This window comes from Astyanax mexicanus, chromosome 25 (genome assembly GCF_023375975.1).
Source record: "Astyanax mexicanus isolate ESR-SI-001 chromosome 25, AstMex3_surface, whole genome shotgun sequence".
NCBI classification, from domain to species: Eukaryota; Metazoa; Chordata; class Actinopteri; order Characiformes; family Acestrorhamphidae; genus Astyanax; species Astyanax mexicanus.
The window spans coordinates 8,769,537-8,790,155 of NC_064432.1; the positions used below are offsets into that span (position 1 = coordinate 8,769,537).

Here is a 20,619-nt window from a genome sequence, read left to right on the forward strand (position 1 = left end):
TCTGATTGGCGAACAGTACTGCAGCAGAGAACGTGACCTGCCTCCCCTCCCACAGTCAATTTTAGAGCTCTAAATCTCAAAGATCCTTGAAGCCTTAGTTATTTAAGGTATCTGTAAAACGTGGAATCAACTGGAGATCCAATTTAAACCTATAGTTACTTACACACAAGATAGCTAACGTTAACTAGCTGGTGTAAACAGAAGCTGTAAGCTCCTCTTTAGCTGACGAGAGACAGTGTTGCCTCTGCTGCAGCCTGGCTTCAGGTCTGTCTGTGGGCGGTCCCGAGCCGAGGTGGGCGTGGCCATGAATACTAATTCACTGGTGGATGTAGACCTGTGTGCTTTTTCTGATCGACTCGTTTTTCTGAGGATTTTCTTTTACTAGCTACTGCAGACAGATTAGAGGAGGGGTTGAGAAACAGTTTCATGTGCAGAATCATATACAACATAGAGAGATCTATAGTATTTCACAAAGAACAAGAAAAAGTGGATTTTAGTGGAAGGACAACTTTTAAGTTTTAATTTTTCCAACAGACACCAAAGTACATGTGCTCCTTTAGGACAGGCCACCAAGATTTAATTCACAGCTGTACTGACTACACTCATCTATTTATCGTTTTTACATCCCTCATTCCTGCCATTCAATTTCATTCTTTTTTTCATTCTAGAGTTAACTAAGTTAAGTAAAGCTAAGCTAAGTAAACAACACTGTAATAAAAAAGCACTTTCTTTTAAAATTAAACGAGTGCTGGAGGTTAATCTACACAGATTTCTCCCCTGAAAACTGTTTATTTGGGTGAGTAAAGCGCTTCAGTTTATTTACAGTAAGCTTCAATTTCCGAATTTTATTAGCATCAGCGGCTAACCGCTAACCGCTTGTTTTAACACAGGAAATGCGCAGACTACAGTCTAATAATACCCCCTGTGAACAGCAAAAGAGCTAACATGGTTAGCAGGTAATGCTGATGCTGCTCCAGCAGTGCTAGCCAGGGTTTGCAGCAGTCTATAGGCCGATAATACTCACAGGCAAAAGATTTAGCACTCTTAGCAGCTAATGCTAATGCTATTCCAGTCTCAGTGCTGGAGAACTGAACTGAATCTACTGTATATATACTTTTTGGGAAAATTAAATGATTATAAGTGCAGCTTATAGTGCAGAAAATGCAGTACTCTCATTCATTTTCAGCTCTTATTCACAGCCATACTAATTGCACTCATCTACTTGTCGTTGTTACATCCCTTTGTTTTCCCATTTACTCCCATTCATTTTCATACAAGCCCAAGACCTAGAGCTTCTGTGTCCTGAAAGCTCCAACATCTCTCTCTTTTTTGGGGTTTTCTCTCTCTCTCTCTAATCTCTCTCTCTCTCTCATCTCTCTCTCTCTCTATCTCTCTCTCTCCCACTTTCTCTCAATTTACTTCCATTTAACCCCCCCCCAAAAAAAAAACATAATATAATTAATAAGTGTAAGTAATGAGACAAATTAACCTAAATTGTTTGTTTTTGTTCTTTCTCTCTCTCTCTCTCTCTCTCTCTCTCTCTCTCTCTCTCTCTCTCTCTCTCTCTCTCTCTCTCTCTCTCTCTCTCTTTCTCTCTCTCTCCACAGCATGCAGAAGCTGATCAAGCCCTCGGCGGAGAGGAAGTACGTTGACCTCACTGTGTCTTTTGCCCCCGAAGCCGACGGGGACGAGGACCTCCCCGGCCCCCCAGTGCGCTATCACTTTAGCCGGGGGCCGGAGAGCGACGAGAGAGTCTGACACACACACACACACACACACACACACACACACCTCTATGTATATCCCTCTCCTCCTCTACCTTGCCCTGTGGACCACTAGTGGAGTAGCACTTGATCAGACTTGATGTACATAGTACAACATTTCTCTCTCTTTTTTTTTTTTTTTTTTTTTTTTTTCGGTTTGTTTTCTACGGGTTTGTTATTTTATTGCATAGCTTGGTCTGTGCCGATGCCTTAAGAAACAAATATTGTGCTTCGATGTGACAATAATACTGAGGATATGATATAAATATGAATCTAATAATAATAATAATAATGACCTAAAAAAATAGAAACTGTAATTTTCCTGATTTACGGAATTCCGTAAACGACGCAGGGTGATGATTGGTAGGATCGGTAGGGAGTTATTTGGACTATTTAAGGCCTACGTTTGCAGTTCGGTTACATGTATTACAGTAAGGATTCGAGGCCAGTGCTGGGAAAAAAAAAAAAAAAAACACATCACAGCATCACATGACCAGTGTATAACATGCTTACTATATACTATACCTGCTCATTGTTCATGGTTTCTTCAGAGATCAATTAAAGTGTATTAAAGGAGAACTCTGGTGAGAAATGGACTTTTAATGGGTTTATTTAAACGTGACAAAAAGTACTTTACATTTGTTGAAAAGCTCACCTCTGCTCTTTTGCAGCTTTCTGAGATCCAGTATTTTAGTGCACTTTGCCAAAACAGGCTTTTAGAATGGGTTTTAATGGGGCATATTTTTCCCCTGCAGATAAATCGCTTTCTACATCGTTATTCAGGCTCAAAGCAGCTCCACTCCTTTTTTTTTACACCTCATTGGTAGAATCTGGAGAGCCCTGACATTTAAAACGAGGCATTACGAACATTAAAACTGTGCAAGAAGCTTATTAAAAGCCACTGTTTACAACTTGTAGCATTGGTAAATCTCTGTGCACCTTCGTCTTACATTCCTTGGAAATGCATGATTTCCAGCTTTTGCTAAAAAAATTATCTGGTTGCTGTTGATATTAGAATGCAAAGAACCAACAACAACAAATGACATAAACATTGCTCAAATAGTTTTTTTAATATTGGCGCTCGACGGTTGTTGACTTATTGTGACTCAAATTTAATTCAAAATTGCGACGCCCAGAGATTTACCTACACTTTGGGATGTAAACAGTGGCTCTTAATAAACTTCTTGTGCTATTTTAAAAGTTCTAAATCCCTCCTTTTAAATGTCAGGACTCTCCAGATTCTACCAATAAAGTGTGGAGCTACTTTGAGCCTGAAAAAACAGTGAAAAAAGTGATTTATCTGCAGCTGCAAAAATATGCCCCATATCATCGAATGTAAAAGCTTGTTTTAGGCAAAGTGCACAAAATCCTGGATCTCGGAAACCTGAGGGAGAGCGGAGGTGGGCTTTTTAACAAAGGTAAACACTTTTTATCACGTTTTAATACATTTAAAGTCAATTTTACACCGGACTTCTTCTTTAAAAGCCAGTTTCTCTTGCTTTTTTTGGATTAGCAACAAAACTGAAAAATGCTTTCTACAAGATTTTAGAGGAGGATCCATCATTCCAGAGAAATCTAGCCCACCTCTGACATTAAGTTCATGTGGTACCAATAGCTTTATCTTTAAGGCCCAATCCCAATTCTAATTTGTACGCCTACCACTTGTTTTTGAGTGTAACCCAATACAGATATACCTACGAAGCGCTAAAGTTCAGCAACCTAACTGCTGCATAGTTGGTTAATGTAAGAGCTTTAGCAATGGGGAGCTTTTGAAATTAGCTTTTATTAACCTTTATTCGCTTACTTTTTTTTTTTTAAAGAAAACATTCCACCTTAAATGCTTTAACCTCTGCTGTCTGCTGCAGTATTTAAGGTGGGAACTGGAAAGTTAGCTAGCTAGCTAGTAAGCTAGCTACTGAGACAAACTACTAGATATTTTTGTCATTGTTATGCTTGTTATGAAGAACATGGCCATAAAACATTGAAGCTACACATTAAACTATGGTAATATTGTGGTTATCGTATTTTTTGATTGGGAAAACACTTTATTTATAGCTATCTTTGGTGACTATCAACCCCTAGATTTTCACCCTTAAAAAAAAACAGAGGGGTAGAGCTAAGTGGTGAAATGGGACCGGGCCAATGGATCTATCTGCTCCAGTAGGCTAGAAGACCCTGTAGAACATTTGAACATATAGTGCACATCACTATCGCTGACCAATAAAAACGAGGACAAAAAAAAAAACCTTCTTAACTTTCAATAGAAGTCAATTTATTTCAGGTCTCAAATGACATCAAAGCTTCCTTTTGAATCTGTTTGAATAGAGGAACACCAAAACACCATTTGAAAAACTTATTTAACTAATATTCCTAATCAAATCTAACAAAAACCTCAAGACTAGTTTATGAAATTTCGCTCAAAAATGCACAAAAAAAGTTAAAAGGAATTTTCCAGCTTGTTCCAGCTGCTACGCTTGCGCAGATCTCCTCATCTTCCTTGAAAGGGTTTTTTCCTGACAGCACGCTAACCCTCCCCTCACTCGCAGGGAAGCTTCGAGCTGATTGGCTCTTTCTGTGTGTTGAAGGGCCGGACTGTTGTTCCTTCTGTTGATACTCTTGAGTTCTGGCCTATTAAAAAAAAGTCGTCGTCATTGTATCTCCTGCTGCTGCTGAACCTCCTCATGCATGCAATCAACCAACCTGGAAACTTGCAGTGAGAACCCTGAACTGAAAAAAACTCATGATTAGTTTATAATATTTCACTCAAAAATGCACAAAAAAACAAAATTTTCCAGCTTGTTCCGGCTGCTGCGCTTGCGCAGATCTCCTTATCCTCCTTGAGAGGTGGTTTTCCTGACAGCACGCTAACCCTCCCCTCACTCGCAGAGTAAGCTACAAGCTGATTGGCTCTTTCTGTCTGTTGAAGGGCGGGACTTTGTCCTCGAACGGACACTGATGTTCAGATGTTCCTTCTGTTGATACTCTTGAGTTCTGGCCTGTTAAAAAAGAAGTGGTCATCATTGTGTCTCCTGCTCCTGTTGAACCTCCTCATGCACGCAATCAACCAACCAGGAAACTTGCAGTGATAAACCTGAACTGAAAAAACTCATGATTAGTTTATAATATTTCGCTCAAAAATGCACAAAAAAGCGAAATTTTCCAGCTTGTTCCGGCTGCTACGCTTGCGCAGATCTCCTTATCTTCCTTGAGAGGGGGTTTTCCTGACAGCACGCTAACCCTCCCCTCACTCGCAGAGTAAGCAGCAAGCTGATTGGCTCTTTCTGTCTGTTGAAGGGCAGGACTTTATCCTCGAACAGGCACTGAAGAAGTTGTCGTCATTGTATCTCCTGCTCCTGCTGAACCTCCTCACGCACGCAATCAACCAACCTGGAAACTTGCAGTGATAAACCTCGAACTAGAAGAAGACAGAACTAACCGAACGAGGGAAAAGTGTTTTTTTTTTTTTCTTTCTTTCGCTCCCTTTAAAAAAACGGCAAAGTTCCTCTTGCACAGAACTCCTAGTCATGATGTCCTCCGAATTTGTGGCTAAATGATGTCAGAAACTCAAATTAACTCAAGCTAAAAACAAAAAAAAGCAGCAGTAGATGAGTGGAGTGTGAGGCAGTACGATCTTATTATGCATTATTACTGTGACTGGAGTATTCCGTTGAAGGTCCAATAAACGTAAACTTTCAAAAAAGTGTGGTGTTTTATTTCGTTTTTTTTTTTTTTTTTTTTGATCTACAGATGTTGGTTGGCGAGGTGCTAATATGGTAAACCTTTATTTGAAACCTAAGACATTACACTGTACATTGGCTGTGAATATGAATCGCGATTTAATCAGTGTTTACGTTTCAATATATATCGTAAGCTATATCGTAAGTTTCATATATCGTAAGTTGCATTGCATCTTGTACAGCATTTTTTGTCTTAAGTCAGCTTTATGAGGATGAGAATCACCTGGAAAGTTCAGCTTTCAGTTAACAGCTGTGCTGAACTCATCAAGAGTTAACTATTTAAAGAATTTCTTGCATCTTAATGGGTTTGAGAGCATCAGATGTGAAGTTGAGAAGAAGTAGAGTTGAGTATGAGTAGAGTTCTAATCCATATAAAGGCAAGAACTACTCAACTAAGTAAAGAAAAAAAATGACTAACAGACTTCCCAAGTTTCCCGGAAGTTGCATACTTATGAAACGCATGCAAAACAGAGAGAGTTCTGATTGGCCAGTCATCCAATCAGTTTTTAGTTTGGTCGGGCAGTGTTTTTCTTTTTTGTCCGTTCCTGGACGGAATGCATTAAGGAGCATGATGGCTCCCATTAAAACTCATTTTCGCCTCAGACTACTCTAAAGTATATCCATGTCTTGCCCGCTGTACAGTTTGTAATAGTGATTTTAACATTGCCCACGGGGGACTAAATGATTGCAAAAGGCATGTTGAGGTCAGTTAATGTGACTAATATATAATATATATATATATATATACACAATATATATACATACAACTGCCAAAAGGTAAAGTTGTATTGTCCTTTGAGTTTTTTTTAAGAAACTTACCCCATCTGTGAAACAGGGTGGTGGTACTCTCAATCATGGTTTGAACCTGTTTTGCTGCATTACATTTTTTTGCTGTTTTGGAACATTAAATTTTGAATTACATCAGATAATTCTAAAGGAAAATGTCTGGACATTTATCTGTCCATGAATTGAAATTTAAGAGATGTTGGGTTATGCACCAGGACAATGACCCTAAGCACATGAGGCTTTCTAGCAAAGAACGGTTCCAGGAGAATAAAGTTAACGTTTTGGAATGAAGCCAAGTCAATGGAAATGTTGCGGAAGGACCTGAAGCGAACAGTTAATGTGTGGAAAAAAAAATTAAGAAAAAAAAAAAAAATCCTCAAACGAAATTTATGTTTGTTAATTTATTAATTTATTTAATTATTTCAGTTTGGATTTTGCCAGTTTTTGCTTTCATTTTTGTGAATTTTCTCTGGACTTTCTGTGGATTTTGCTGCTAAAGACTTTTGCTTCTGGAAGAATCTCTCCTTTGCTCCTGCTTCATTTGTTTTGCTTTTGAGTTTTAGCACAGTTTTCTCAGGTGGGCGGGGCTTAGAAGAAGGCAGGCGCTCCCCTTGAATCTCTATTGGTAGGTCTCAGACCAGGTTTCAGGGTACCAATCAGTCTAAAATCAGGTGCCCAATGGACTTAAAACAGAATACATTTATTAATCCGTGTTACACAATCAAGATAAGAGCAGAGATAGATCAAGATAAAAGTAGATTAGGTGTTAGTAAATCTGCAGTGAGGAATTATTATAAAAACACAGTTTAGTACAGATCTTCACTCTGATTTAAACTATTCGTTTAAACGTTTCTCGCAGATCCCGCGTACAAGCAGACTACAGGGATAATCAGCCCAGGATAACAGAGAAGATTCATTTGCATAGCCGGTTGCTGCACAGTCTTCAGGCCCCTCAAAATTATTGGGTTCTCCTTCAGCCCAGAACCTTAAAAACACAAAATCAGAGTGTTAACTAGTGTGAATTTCATTAGATCTAGATCTTGAGAGAGTTACAGTGAAGAACTGCATCATGATCAGAGTTCAGTTCAGGAGTCTCTTACCCAGTGATCAGTTCTGATCCGTCCACCCATTTCCAGACCCCCTCTGTTCTTGCATCAGTCAGACCAATCCAACCACTTCCAATGAACTCTTTGAAGATAAACTCCTAAAGTCAGAACAATATAACATACAATATATTAGTGCTTGAAAGTTTGTAAAAAAACCCTTTTTTTATATATTTCTGCCTTCAATGGGCCTTTTTTGGAAAGGTTTATTGCCCTACAAATAGTAACTTAGCCCCGCCCACTACACTGAAAAAAACAAACAAACAAAAAAAACAGTAACTATATGTGGATCCCCCCCCCCCCCCAAAAAAAAATGATACCACAGAAGAAGCAGAAATTCTTAAAAAAAAAAAAAAAGTTTATTTTGAAAGCGCGCCAAAATATGCACCCCGCCATGAAAAGCACCCCCTCTCTGAAAAACATTTTTTAATTATAGTTAGTTAAAGTAATTTTCTCCGCTTTTATCAAGAAGACGGCGCGTACACGCTGCAGAGAGGGGGTGCTTGTCCTGGCAGGAGTGCAGAAACCGGCACAACACCGGCTTTAAACGGGAGGTCAGTGATGAGAGCAATGAATCGCAAGAATAACCAAATATAACAATATACTGCAATAAAAATTACTTCTGGGTAACGTCTTGTACGTGACAACTAAATACTTTATAATACTTTATTATCACAATCAACATTTTTGTTTAGAAAGTATAGGAAAATATATATATTTTTTTGAGGTAGAAAGGATAAAGGATACAAGAATAAAATACAATTTTTTTTTCGTTACTTTTTTCAAATAGAATTGTTCTTAGGGAAAAAAAAAAAAATTCTGATAAGGCACATTTTAACCCTTAGAACCCTAAGGACGGATTTTCCATCCAAAATCGCACCTTGTGTTCTCAGCTTAATTACTCAGGAATCTCTTCACATATTAACATAATCCATATATGGTTAGAAAGGGCGGAGCTTACTCTTTCTAAAAATAGTGATGACATCCCAGTTTGGTAAAGCTAAATCTACAAGAAACCCATTGAGAAAAACACCTAAAAAAATAGTGAGATCTCGGTGCAGCGTATTTCTATTTACTCCCACGCCAGACAGCTCTGACCAATCAGAGGACATAGCCTGCTTGCATTGTTGTTTACTGGTGCGCATTTTGGTGTGTTTAGGTTTATATGCCTGTGTGAAAACAAACCAAACAGAGGGAGAAACTCTCCAAATAAACTCTCTCTCTCTCTCTCTCTCACCTGTTCTTCTCTGCTGTTGATGATCACCAGGTCTGATCCTGTCTTGATGCAGTCCTTTCTGCTCTCAGTCCAGTTCTTCTCCTCAGTAGCGATGTAGTAAAGACTGGAGCTGAAGTAGCTAATGTTCTGGCCTTCTGAAACAGAACATTAGCAAAATTCATGTGAATTAAAGATCCAGAAAAAAATAAATAAAAACGCATTCATTACTCTGTAGGTAGAAGTGTAGATACAGGACTAAGGTTTAAAATACTTCTGTAGAAGTTGAAGGATCAACTCAACTACTTTTTTTTTACTCAAGTAAAAGTGTAAAAGTTCTGCTTTCAAAACTACTTAAAAGTATAAAAGTTAAATTAAAATGTAAGGGTAAAAAAATAAAGCCATTAGGAACTAAAGCTTAGGCTGCGCCACAGAGTCCTATAAAGTGTGGTCCCCTATTTTCGGCCAGTTCCCTCTATTGCGCAGTTTCTTTTTTTCCTGTCTGCCGATTGTGTTAAGGAAATTTTAAACACGGCTTAGCCTAGATTTGCAACCCTGTTACTCGCAACCCTGTTACTGTAAGTTACCAAATATATTGCATAATCTAATTAAAAAAGCTGCTTTGATACCTGAGCTTGACGAATCAAACTTTTTGATAGTCTATTACCTGTATTTAATAAATATATGACTAAAAAGGATCAAATTGAAGATCAAATTTTCAGAAGTGACAACCCATGAAATGTACCAAAATCCTGGAATGTCCCATATGGATGTGATGGGTTAATATTAAACTCCTCCTATATCATATTAAATCCAGACGATACCTATTCAGTCTCCCAAGCTTAACTCCTACTAAATATTGAACTGAATGGAATGGATTTTTTTCCTTTATCTCATTAGCTGTGCAACCGCTGTTGGAAACGTAAGCTCAGTTCGTTCTGTTGAGTCGAGAGTCTCTTGCGGTTTTGAAATGGTTTCCTGTTATACGTCAGAATCTGGCTGGTTGCGACACGTTCTGTTACGTAATGCCAGAAGTGCGATTTCGAAACGTCCACAAAACATTCTTCCAATAGACTTTTGGCTTGGCCAGGTGATCTTTAGCAAACTACAGATGAGCAGAAATGTTCTTTTTGAAGAGTAGTGGCAACCCCGGTTCTAGACTGCTTCGCTTGGGGGGCAGTAGAACTTAATGGGTGGGCATGTTGGCAGTCATACAGCGCCTTGCAAAAGTATGCCACGACCTTTTGCCACATTTGTCATCATATTGAAATGGAAGGAGTATCAGACCATTGCAAATCTACTAACCAAGACCCGGCCGTCCCTCTAAAAAACTTTCAGCTCAAACAAGGAGAGGACTGATCAGAGATGCAGCCAAGAGGCCCATGATCACTCTGGATGAACTGCAGAGATCTACAGCTGAGGTGGGAGACTCTGTCCGTGCAGTCATAAACGGCAGAAATCTGGCCTTTATGGAAGAGTGGAAAGATTAAAACCATTTTTCAAAGATATCCATGAAAAGTCTCGTTTAAAGTTCGCCACAAGCCACCTGATAGACACACCAAACATGTGGAAGAAGGTTCTCTGGTCAGATGAAACCAAAATCTAACTTTTTGGCCACAATGCAAAATGATATGTTTGGCGTAAAAGCAACACAGCTCATGACCCTGAACACACCATCCCCACTGTCAAACATGGTGGTGGCAGCATCATGGTTTGGGCTTGCTTTTCTTCTTCAGCAGGAACAGATTTGGGAAGATGGTTAACATTAATGGGAAGAGGGATGGAACCAAATACAGGAGCGTTCTGGAAAAAAAAACCTGTTGCAGTTTGCAAAAGACCTGAGACTGGGACGGAGATTCACCTTCCAACAAGACGATGATCCAAAACATAAAGCAAAATCAACAATGGATGGCTTCACAAATAAACGTATCCAGGTGTTCGAATGGCAAAAGTCAAAGTTCAGACCTGAATCCAATCGAGAATCTGTGGAAAGAGCTTTTCACAATGCTCTCCATCCAAACCTCACTGAGCTGCAGCTGTTTTAGTAAAGAAGAACAGGCAAACATTTTAGTCTCTCGATGTGCAAGACTCTGATGGAAACAAACCCCAAGCGACTTGCAGCTGTTATCACAGCAAAAGATGCCGCTACAAAGTATTAATTAACGCAAGGGGGTCGAATAATATTGCACGCCCCAATTTTTAGCTTTTTACTTCTAAAAAAAAAAAAAACGATTGTGTCCCACTTGTTGTTGATTCTTCCAAAAAAATGTCATACAATTTCATTTCTGTATGTTTGAAGCCTGAAATGTGGCAAAAGGTTGTAGTCCAAGTCCAACGGGGCCGAATACTTTTGCAAGGCACTCTATATCTTTAAAGCCAGAGCTAGTGATACTGGCTAAAATTGATGTATGACGTAAAAAAGGAATAAAAAGTTGCACGTCCTCAACAGAAAACAACGCATTATTGGGTTTCCTACAGTGTAAATTTATTGAATGAAACATTTATAAAATGCATGCAGAGGGGTATCAGGTTAAGTCTGTGTTAGAAGAGATTAGCTGCTAATAACCAAGTTAGTAGCTTGCTTAACAGCTAGCTGCTTATACTATAACTAAAGTGCCCCCTCAGCCTCACCCTAGAACCAGCCCTGTTATTAACATTAACGTTAGCTAATGGGAAGGAGGCCTTCAGTTGCTTAGAAGTTACCCCGGGGTCCTTTGTGACATTGCCAACTATATTACACCTTGCTCTTGGAGTGATCTTTGTTGGTTGATCACTCCTGGAGAGGATAAAACTGTCTCAAATTTCCTTAAATTTGAATAACTGTGGATTGACTGGTGGAGTCCATCTCTTTAGAGATGGTTTGTAACCTTAAATATCCTTTGTTCATATGGAGTGAATTTTGTGCCAAAATTTTTACGCAAAAAAAAAAAAAAAACATTTTAAGAATCAAAAAATTTTAAGCAGATTCAAAAGAAAAAATATAGCATATATACATTTAAATTTACTTGGTTACTTTATTTTTTGCAGTAATTTTGAAACATATTTCCTTTTGGATTTTGCCAGTTTTTGCTTTCATTTTTGTGGATTTTCTCAGAATTTTCTGTGGATTTTTGAAAGACTTTTGCTTCTGGAATCTCTCGTTTGTTTCTGCTGTAGTTGTTTGCTTTGGCACAGTTTTCTCAGGTGGGCGGGGCCTAAAAGCAGGCGTTCCTCTTGAATCTCCATTGGTAGGTCTCAGACCAGGGTTCAGGGTACCCATCAGTCCAAAATCAGGTGACCAATGAAGATTCAAGGGGAACACCTTCTTCTAAGCCCCGCCCACCCGTGAAAACTGTTTTTTTTTTAAATATACCATGATACAAACGTATAAAAACACCTAAACTTAAAAATTATGAGTTTCTTTGATTTGACCAAATTGAAAACCTCTGGAATACAATCAAGAGGAAGATGGATGATCACAAGCCGTCAAACCAATTTTTGTACCAGGAGTGTAAAGAGCATAAAGTTATCCAAAAGCAGTGTGTAAGACTGGTGGAGGAGAACACGATGCTTTATTTGATGCTTGGAAAGCTCTGCATCTTTTTTGCTATTTCAGCCATTTCTCATTTTCTGCAAATACATGCTCTGAATGACAATATTTTTATTTGTAATTTGGAAGAAATTTGGGAGTCTGTAGTTTATAGAATAAAACAACAATGTTCATTTTACTCAAACATAAACCTATAAATAGCAAAATCAAGAGAAACTGATTCAGAAACTGAAGTGGTCTCTTAATTTTTTCCAGAGCTGTTTTAGACAGAAAATTATTATTATAAAGTATTAAGAAATTTCCCTCTCAGTAAACACACTTCTGCTTCTGAAAAGAGGTTAATGATGAATATTTACTTACTTAGATCAGAAAGGCTGGTCTGCAGTTGATCCAATTCCTTCTGTAACTGCTCTCTCTCTGCAGTTACAATGCTGTAATTACCGCAGGTCTGTCCAGAAGAGTCTGAAAGGCATGAATAAATAACACTGTTAAATCCACACATCGCAACAACAGCGCTGAATAAGTATGTGAACCCTTCCTTTGGGATTATACTTGGATTTCCGCATAAATTAATCATTAAATGTGTTCTGATCTTCATCTACATCACAACAATAGACAAACACAGTCTGCTTATAAGCTAATACCACTCAAATTAATGATATGTTTGCATGTTTTTATTAAACACAATATGTTAACATTCACAGTGAGGGGAGAAAACAAGTATGTGCACTCCTAGGCTAATGACTTTTCTAACAGCTAATCCAAGCCAGGATGTGATGAGGTTGTTGGTTAAAGCTGCCCTGCCCTTTAAAAAAAACAAACACACCAGTTTTGAGTTTGCTGTTCTTAAGAAGCATTGTTTGATGTGAATCATGCCTCGCACAAAAGATCAAGCTCTCAGAAGACCTACTTTTAAGAATTGTTGAATTGCATGAAGCTGGAAAGGGTTACAAAAGTATCTCTAAAAGCTTTGATGTTCACGTGTCCACGGTAAGAGAGACGGAGAATCTACAAATTAGGAGAAAGTTCAGCACTGTTGCTGCTACTCTCCCTAGGCGTGGTAAAGTCCTGTAAAGATGACTGCAAGAGCTTGTATGGATGAATAAATCAGTGGAAATACTATTAAAAATGTATTACTTTAGAATAAGGGTCACGTCAAGTAACAAAACTTATGACAGTAATGTCTAATTTATTTGGCATTAGACATTAAGACATTATTGTTTAACATTAATAAATGTTAATGCTTTAGAATGTTGTAATGAGTAATAAAATTGAGCCATTACCAAACTTTGTAAAGTTTGGTAATTGTTTTTATTAATCAAGTAATGATTATTGTTATCGTTAATTAGTGTCAATTAATAATAAGTTGAGAGTACTGTTAATTAATATACTCAAAAAACAAAACTTGGAATAAAATATTTTTAAGCTAATAATTTAAGCTCCATTAAAAACTAAAGACATTCATTTTTTTTCTTGACAGCGAGATTTTAGATTATTTAGATTATTATTTTAGATTATTGTTTTATTTTCAGACATTTAAGGAAATAGATAAGTATTTTTTGGATTAAAGATTTTTATTATCACCACATACTGTATAGTGATTAAATTTCTGCTTGTAGTTGTCCCACAAAAAAAAACTAGTAATATAATACAGGAAATTGACAAATCCTGCACCTAACAGCTGGGGTTATGCATAGGGCTCAGCCAGGATCTACTACTCACTCAACTAACAACAATAGCAAAACCACCACAATCTGATACTGGCTCGACAAGAATCCAGAAGCACAGCCTAACACTATGTTCATGGTCCATTGCCTCAACTGCCAAGTAACAGACCTACCAAAAAAATAACCTATGAACAAACAGAATCCCTCCTTAATCTAAGCTCACTTCCTTTAACTATGGCAACAACACACTTACCTAAGCACAATCACACACAATAAATCACATTATAAGTTGCGTGAGCAGAACACAGCAACCACTACCATCCGATACTGGCTCGACAAGAATCCAGAAGCATAGCGAACTATGTTCATGGTCCGTGCCTCAACTGCCAAGTACTCAGACGTCTACAAAAACTCATGAGACAAATTATTACAAGAGCAGGACCACACCAATCCCCTTCATCCAAACTCTAACACAAACTTCAGTGCAAGCTCTTCTCAGGGGTCATCAGGCAGGCACCTTCCTTCGTCAGTGTTTCGCTGAATTAGGCCCACTCATTCTAAAATATTAGAATGAATTTGGTCATTAAGACCTGGCATGCTTGACTATTTGATTTTTGAGATATTTAACGATAGTTTGAAATTTTCCGTGAAATATATATCTATTTTTTGCCATTTTCTACTTATTGGCAACAGTTTTTACGTTCTCTTTTCCATTTTCCTGTGAGAATATCAAGAGACCACTTCAGTTTCTGAATCAGTTTCTCTTGATTTTACTATTTATAGCTATATGTTTGAGTAAAATGAACATTGTTGTTTTACTCTATAAACTACGGACAACATTTCTCCCAAATTCCAAATACAAATGTTCTCCTCCACCAGTCTTACACACTTCTTTTAGATAACATTATGCTTTTCACTTCTGGTGCAAAAATTCAAGCAGTTCAGCTTGGTTTGATGGCTTTATACAGAGATACAGAGATTTTCTGAGAACCAGTTATTAATTTATATATATATATATATATATATTAATATTTTCAGACTTTTAAGAAAATAAATAAGACTTAAAGATATACTTATATCAGCATTAACCGTTTTTTTAAAGAGGGTCTTATATATATATCTTTAGATAAAGCAGAACTTATAGAACTTACAGTAGAGTCTCAGAGCAATGTTCAGAGATGCCTGAAGAATACACATCACACCCAGACACAGTACAGCCATCCTGAACAGCCCTAAAACACACAAAATACACATTAAATATATATACAAACATGTTAATGCTTAACAAACTGACCAATCTAATCTAATCTACTCTGATTTGATCTGATCTTACTGCGGTGCTGAGCATGTCCATCATGTGTAGAAGAGCGTCTGCCCCGTCTCTCTGTTTCCTGGTCCTGACGATGGTCATTTACATAGTCCGTTTGCATATCCGTGGCCATGATGCTCGGGAACACTGTAGCACTGGAACTCTGCATAATCAATAACATTGAAGCTTAATTAGATGAATGTAAAAAAAAAAAAAAAAAGTAAGTGATCTTGATAGAAACATTAGCATGGCGTTCAGTAGCTCCTCCATTTCCACTCGCTGTTGTGTTTTCAACATGGATCTCCGTGGAAACACGCGCCCAAAGTGTAAATACGGTGAGTAGCAGTGGACAAATTGCTATTTTATTAAACATGAGGAAACGAAACTTATAGATGTGCGTCCGGACAGGACTAAAATTACTGGAGGACCAAAAAAAAAAACAGTAGATAATTCGGCCTGTAATTTTCTCATTACAGGTTCTCTTCTCACAAACTGGCCCAAAAACCAGCTGAAATATACAAGCTATACAGTGCTAGGATAGTAACCTTTTACATTTACCTTATAAACAGCTTATTCTTTTTGCATTTCAATTTACAGATATTTGTGACATACGTGTGACATGAGCTGCACTGCTGAGGTAAATGTATTGTAGTGCTTCTAACCAGTCTAATCAATTTAATAACACACAGTCCTACTAGAATTAGAACTACCAGCTGACCAGCTGAACAGTGCCAGGGATTGCAGCAGGGAGGACATGAGGCGGATGTAAATGCAGGCAATTTATTTACAAAAAAACAAACAATAAACCAAAGCTAAACTCAAAACAAGATACTAAAATACTAGAATAAACATTGAATAAACTCACAAAAAAAGAAAAACGAGAAACAGCAACCTGACTGACGCTGAAACTACGTCAAACTAACACTGAAAACACAGGGGCTTAAACACACAAACAAGAAACACCTGGGGACAGGTAATGTGGGGGCGGAGCTACAAATGAACGCAGGTGGGAGCACTAAGAGCCATGTGCTATGACAACAAACAAAGGAGGGAAAAACATGAAGGCTAACAAGGGACAGAAAAAGGACGTGGTGGGGGGGCAATATGATGAATATACAGGGGTTGGACAATGAAACTGAAACACCTGGTTTTAGACCACAATAATTCTGCCGTGATTCAGGCAGCCGTGGTTTTATGTTTTTTAGATACAATCCGGGTTAGCACCCGAACATCCCTTTCAGACAGCTTCCTCTTACCGCATCCACAGTTAATCCTGTTGGATGTGATTAGTCCATCTTGGTGGTATGCTGACGTTACCCTGGATACCGTGGCTCTTGATACATCACAAAGAAAGACTTGCTGTCTTGGTCACAGATGCGCCAGCAAGACGTGCACCAACAATTTGTCCTCTTTTGAACTCTGGTATGTCACCCATAATGTTGTGTGCATTGCAATATTTAGAGCAGAACTGTGCTCTTACCCTGCTAATTGTACCTTCACACTCTGCTCTTACTGGTGCAATGTGCAATTAATGAAGATTGACCACCAGGCTGCTCCAATTTAGCCATGAAACCTCCCACAGGTGTTTCAGTTTCACTGTCCAACCCCTGTATAACATAAAAATTTCCATAATATGGTGCACAATTCACAACACTTCTCGTCCAAAAATACAGAAATGGGTCAGCAATCTTGGTCGGTGTTGTGCCAGACTGTGATGCAGTAATGAGTGCTGCTGTTGTCTTGGTGTTGTCTATAAGTTACTTTTGCCAATCTAATTCTGATATTTCTTAAAAAGAACTCTTAAAAATATAATTGCATCTAGAAGTTTGGAAAAAAAATATTGGCTAAAATTTCTTGGTTTTGCTGGTCTATCATTTTGACCACAGACCAATGCTGGTCAATCAGAACTGCTACATTGTGAAATAAAATAAAATGAACACTGTTGTTTTGTTCTATAAACTACAGACAACGCTTCTTCCAAATTCCAAATAAGAATATTGTCATTTCGAGCATTTATTTGCAGAAAATGAGAAATGGCCAAAATAACAACAACAAAAAAAAAAAAAGATGCAGAGCTTTCAGACCTCAAATAATGCAAAAGAAAACAACAAGTTCATATTCTTAAAGATTTAAGAGTTCAGAAATCCAATATATAGTGGAATAACCCTGGTGGTTTTTAATCACAGTTTTTTTTTCATGCAGCTTGGCATCATTTTCTCCTCCTCCACCAGTCTTACACACTGCTTTTGAATAACTTTATGCTGCTTTACTCCTGGTGCAGAAAAATCAACAAGCAGTTCAGTTTGGTTTGTTGATCAGCTTGTGATCATCCATCTTCCTCTTGATTATATTCCAGAGGTTTTCAATTTGGTAAAATCGAAGATACATAGCTTAATATTAAATATATTATTTTAAAAGTGTAAATCTATATTAAATGATCTGTATAATGCTATGGCTGAATAAACAAAGTTATATTTACCGTACATAGAAGACTCACGAGCGCTTTGTCTGTTTGTGTGTGTGTGTGTGAGTGTGTGCCAGAGTGTGGAAATCAAAAGAGGGGGAGATTTAATGTTTTGAAACTTCCCTTTTTAGGGAGCATCATGAAGATATAACTTTACCGCAACTATTCCACAATTACAGAAGTGCTGTTTCTTCACATCTTTACACGCATGCCAACTCATTACTCACGAAACAGATTTTTTTTCTTTAATTTGAGACTGTCTGACTTCATTAAATATCCACAGGAGTTATAACCAATAATTGAAACACTCCTTTTTCAAAATAATTTTATTACAAATGACAGCATGTTTAATAAACACAAATATTTTCCGTTACAGGTACAGAGACTGAGCAAAGTAAAGATTTTTAACTCCATTAACTGGATACCCCTTTTGAGAGCGCTTAATTACTCAGAACCCTACGGACGGATTTTACATCCAAAATCGCACCTTGTAGGGTTCTCAGCTTAATTACTCAGGAATGCCATCACAAATAAACATAATCCATATAGGGTTAGAAAGGGTGGAACTTACTCTTTCTAAAAAATAGTGGTTACATCCAAAGTGCTGTAAAGCATTTGCAAGAAATCCATTGGGATTCCATCATAACTCTATTTATTTGCTCAAAACACATAATCTGTTGTATTTACATTCCCTCTTAGGTCTCTGAGTAAATCACATGACATCATCATCGCCGCCACTGATTCATCAAAGTGTTGAAAAAAGGAATTTTCCCCACAACAAAAAAAAAATGTGTTATTTGCTTTTCCCCAACCAATATTATTTAATTACTTATAGTGCTTTAAACATATATTTAAACATATATTTCAAACCAATTAATATCACACAGAAAAAGTGTGAAACTACCTGCTTTACTCAAACTACAGCTAGTTATGGTGTGTGCACTACTTTATATAGTATTTTTTATTTTATTTGCACTAAACATCTTTATTAATTTAGACAAAAAAGTTTACATTTTTGTATATAGTTTCCATTGTGTGTCCTAAATAAATGTTTTTTTTTTCTCATCATTTTGTGGAATAACTCTTTTTTATAATAGTTGTTGTTATTATAAGCAGCTAAAAATAAATATCTAGTGTAGGACATTTTTTCAGTTTTGTTATTAGTTGGAATATTGGAATTTGTACTTCTCTTCATCCAACCACAATCAGATTCAATCTATCTGGATAGAGAGATTTATCTGGGTAGGTTTTCAATCTCTCTTTCAATCTCTCTCCCTCCCTACCACTCCCTCAATCTCTCTTTCAATCTCTCTCCCTCCCTACCAACCACTCCCTCAATCTCTCTTTCAATCTCTCTCCCTCCCTACCACTCCCTCAATCTCTCTTTCAATCTCTCTCCCTCCCTACCAACCACTCCCTCAATCTCTCTTTCAATCTCTCTCCCTCCCTACCACTCCCTCAATCTCTCTTTCAATCTCTCTCCCTCCCTACCAACCACTCCCTCAATCTCTCTCTTAATCTCTCTCTCTTTATCACTTGCTGACTGAGTGTAACCTGGCAACGGATTCATCCGCTCTGAAAGGACAAATCACAAAATTTACAAACATCAGCCTTAAAGTTATAGGTAAAAAAATACCCCTTTCAGACTCCTGTATCACCCCGATTGTGTATATAAAAATACAGCTCTGGAAAAATGAAGAGACCACTTTAGTTTCTGAATCAGAAATAAAAAAAGAAGCAGAGCTTTTACTCCTCAAATAATGCAAAGAAAACGAGTTCTTATTCATATAGTTTTAAGAGTTCAGAAATCAATATTTCATGGTGGAATAACCCTGTTTTTTTAATCACAGTTTTCATGCATCTTGGCATGATGTTCTCCTCCACCAGTCTTACACACTGCTTTTGGATAACTTTATGCTTTACAGTCCTGGTGCAAAAATTTAAGCAGTTCAGTTTGGTTTGATGGACTGTGATCATCCATCTTCCTCTTGATTATATTCCAGAGGTTTTCAATTTGGTAAAAATTAAAGAAACGCATCATTTTTAAGTGCTCTCTTATTTTTTTTTTTTACAGAGCTATATAAATTATCATCTGTAAAAAAAAAAAAAAAAAAAAGTTTGTACTTACCGCTGATAGATGACTGCCTCTCTCTGTCTCTGTGAGTGTGTGTGTGTGTGGATGTAGAAGCGTCTATGTGTGAACTGCTCTTTTATCTGATCTTATCACTTCTCATCTTTGTTGGTTTTAGCTGACACTTCAAATTTTGCAGAGATATAAAAAAAAAACCTCTTTGGCTGAGGAGATAGATTTGAGGATTTAAGCACAGATCAGCACAATGAGGCTTCATGCAATTTGGGCAAAATAGACCTAAAAAGGCCTTGAGCAGTTTAGGCCTTACAAAAATATTGGGATGCTGTGTAAAATGTTAATAAATTGGTATTTAAAAAACAAAATAGAATGATTTGCTAATCTTATAGATGTATATTTTATTCATAATAGAATATTAAACACATTAGAAAGTGCTGAAACTGAGGCATTTTACTATTTCATGAAAATAGTAAAAAGAAAATAACTTACAGAGAATGGAATAATCAACAAAAAGCTGGGAAACTAAGTGGTACAGTTGGTAAAACGGCTACAATTAAAGACAGGAGGACCAGTGAGTTTTTGGCTTTCTCTGTCACATGACATCGGGGCATTCAGTAGCTCCTCCATTTCCACTCGTTGTTGTGTTTTTACATGGATTTAGGGGGATTTATGTGCAGTAAACAACCTGGACTTATTGCAGAAAAGTGTAAATGGAAATAAATATTAATTAATACAACATCTATTATTATTAAAAAATACACAAAAATATATATAAATTTGCCATAACTTTACCATGATACAGTGATTTATGCTAGCCAAATATACCAACATACATCTAATGGGACTCTTTGAAGATGTTTTATATTGAAAAAATAATTTAAACTATTTTTTCCAGATCTATACACTTTAGAATGGCTCATTCTGTTCTTTAAATGTTGTTCTGGGTTCTTTTGTGACCT

General features: G+C 37.3%; 2 protein-coding genes across 7 annotated transcripts in view; one reads left to right on the plus strand and one right to left on the minus strand.

The window, feature by feature from the left end:
• Positions 1–5,236, plus strand: part of uba6 (ubiquitin like modifier activating enzyme 6) — a 35,257-nt gene extending 30,021 nt beyond the window's left edge. The window contains exons 33-34 of one of the 2 annotated variants that reach the window (XR_007429470.1): positions 1,608–4,607; positions 4,976–5,236. Coding sequence is in view for 1 of the 2 variants with exons in the window: in XM_049472233.1 (XP_049328190.1) it covers positions 1,608–1,758 (151 nt within the window). In the remaining variant the exon portion in view is untranslated. Of the gene's footprint in view, positions 1–1,607 lie in introns of both variants that reach the window. The other variant, XM_049472233.1, reaches the window with a different exon arrangement.
• A 1,729-nt stretch (positions 5,237–6,965) lies between these two features.
• LOC111190357 (C-type lectin domain family 4 member E) overlaps positions 6,966–20,619 on the minus strand; it is a 46,042-nt gene continuing 32,388 nt past the window's right edge. For 2 of the 5 annotated variants that reach the window (XM_049472248.1, XM_049472247.1), the window contains 5 exons: positions 14,950–15,030; positions 12,492–12,593; positions 8,627–8,760; positions 7,387–7,490; positions 6,966–7,271 (listed from right to left, as the gene is read on the minus strand). In XM_049472248.1, coding sequence (XP_049328205.1) covers positions 7,121–7,271; positions 7,387–7,490; positions 8,627–8,760; positions 12,492–12,593; positions 14,950–15,030 — 572 coding nt within the window. In that variant the 3' untranslated portion in view covers positions 6,966–7,120. Of the gene's footprint in view, positions 7,272–7,386; positions 7,491–8,626; positions 8,761–12,491; positions 12,594–14,949; positions 15,031–15,131; positions 15,271–17,586; positions 17,646–20,619 lie in introns of those variants that run through there. The other 3 variants (XM_049472250.1, XM_049472246.1, XM_022664101.2) reach the window with 2 other exon arrangements.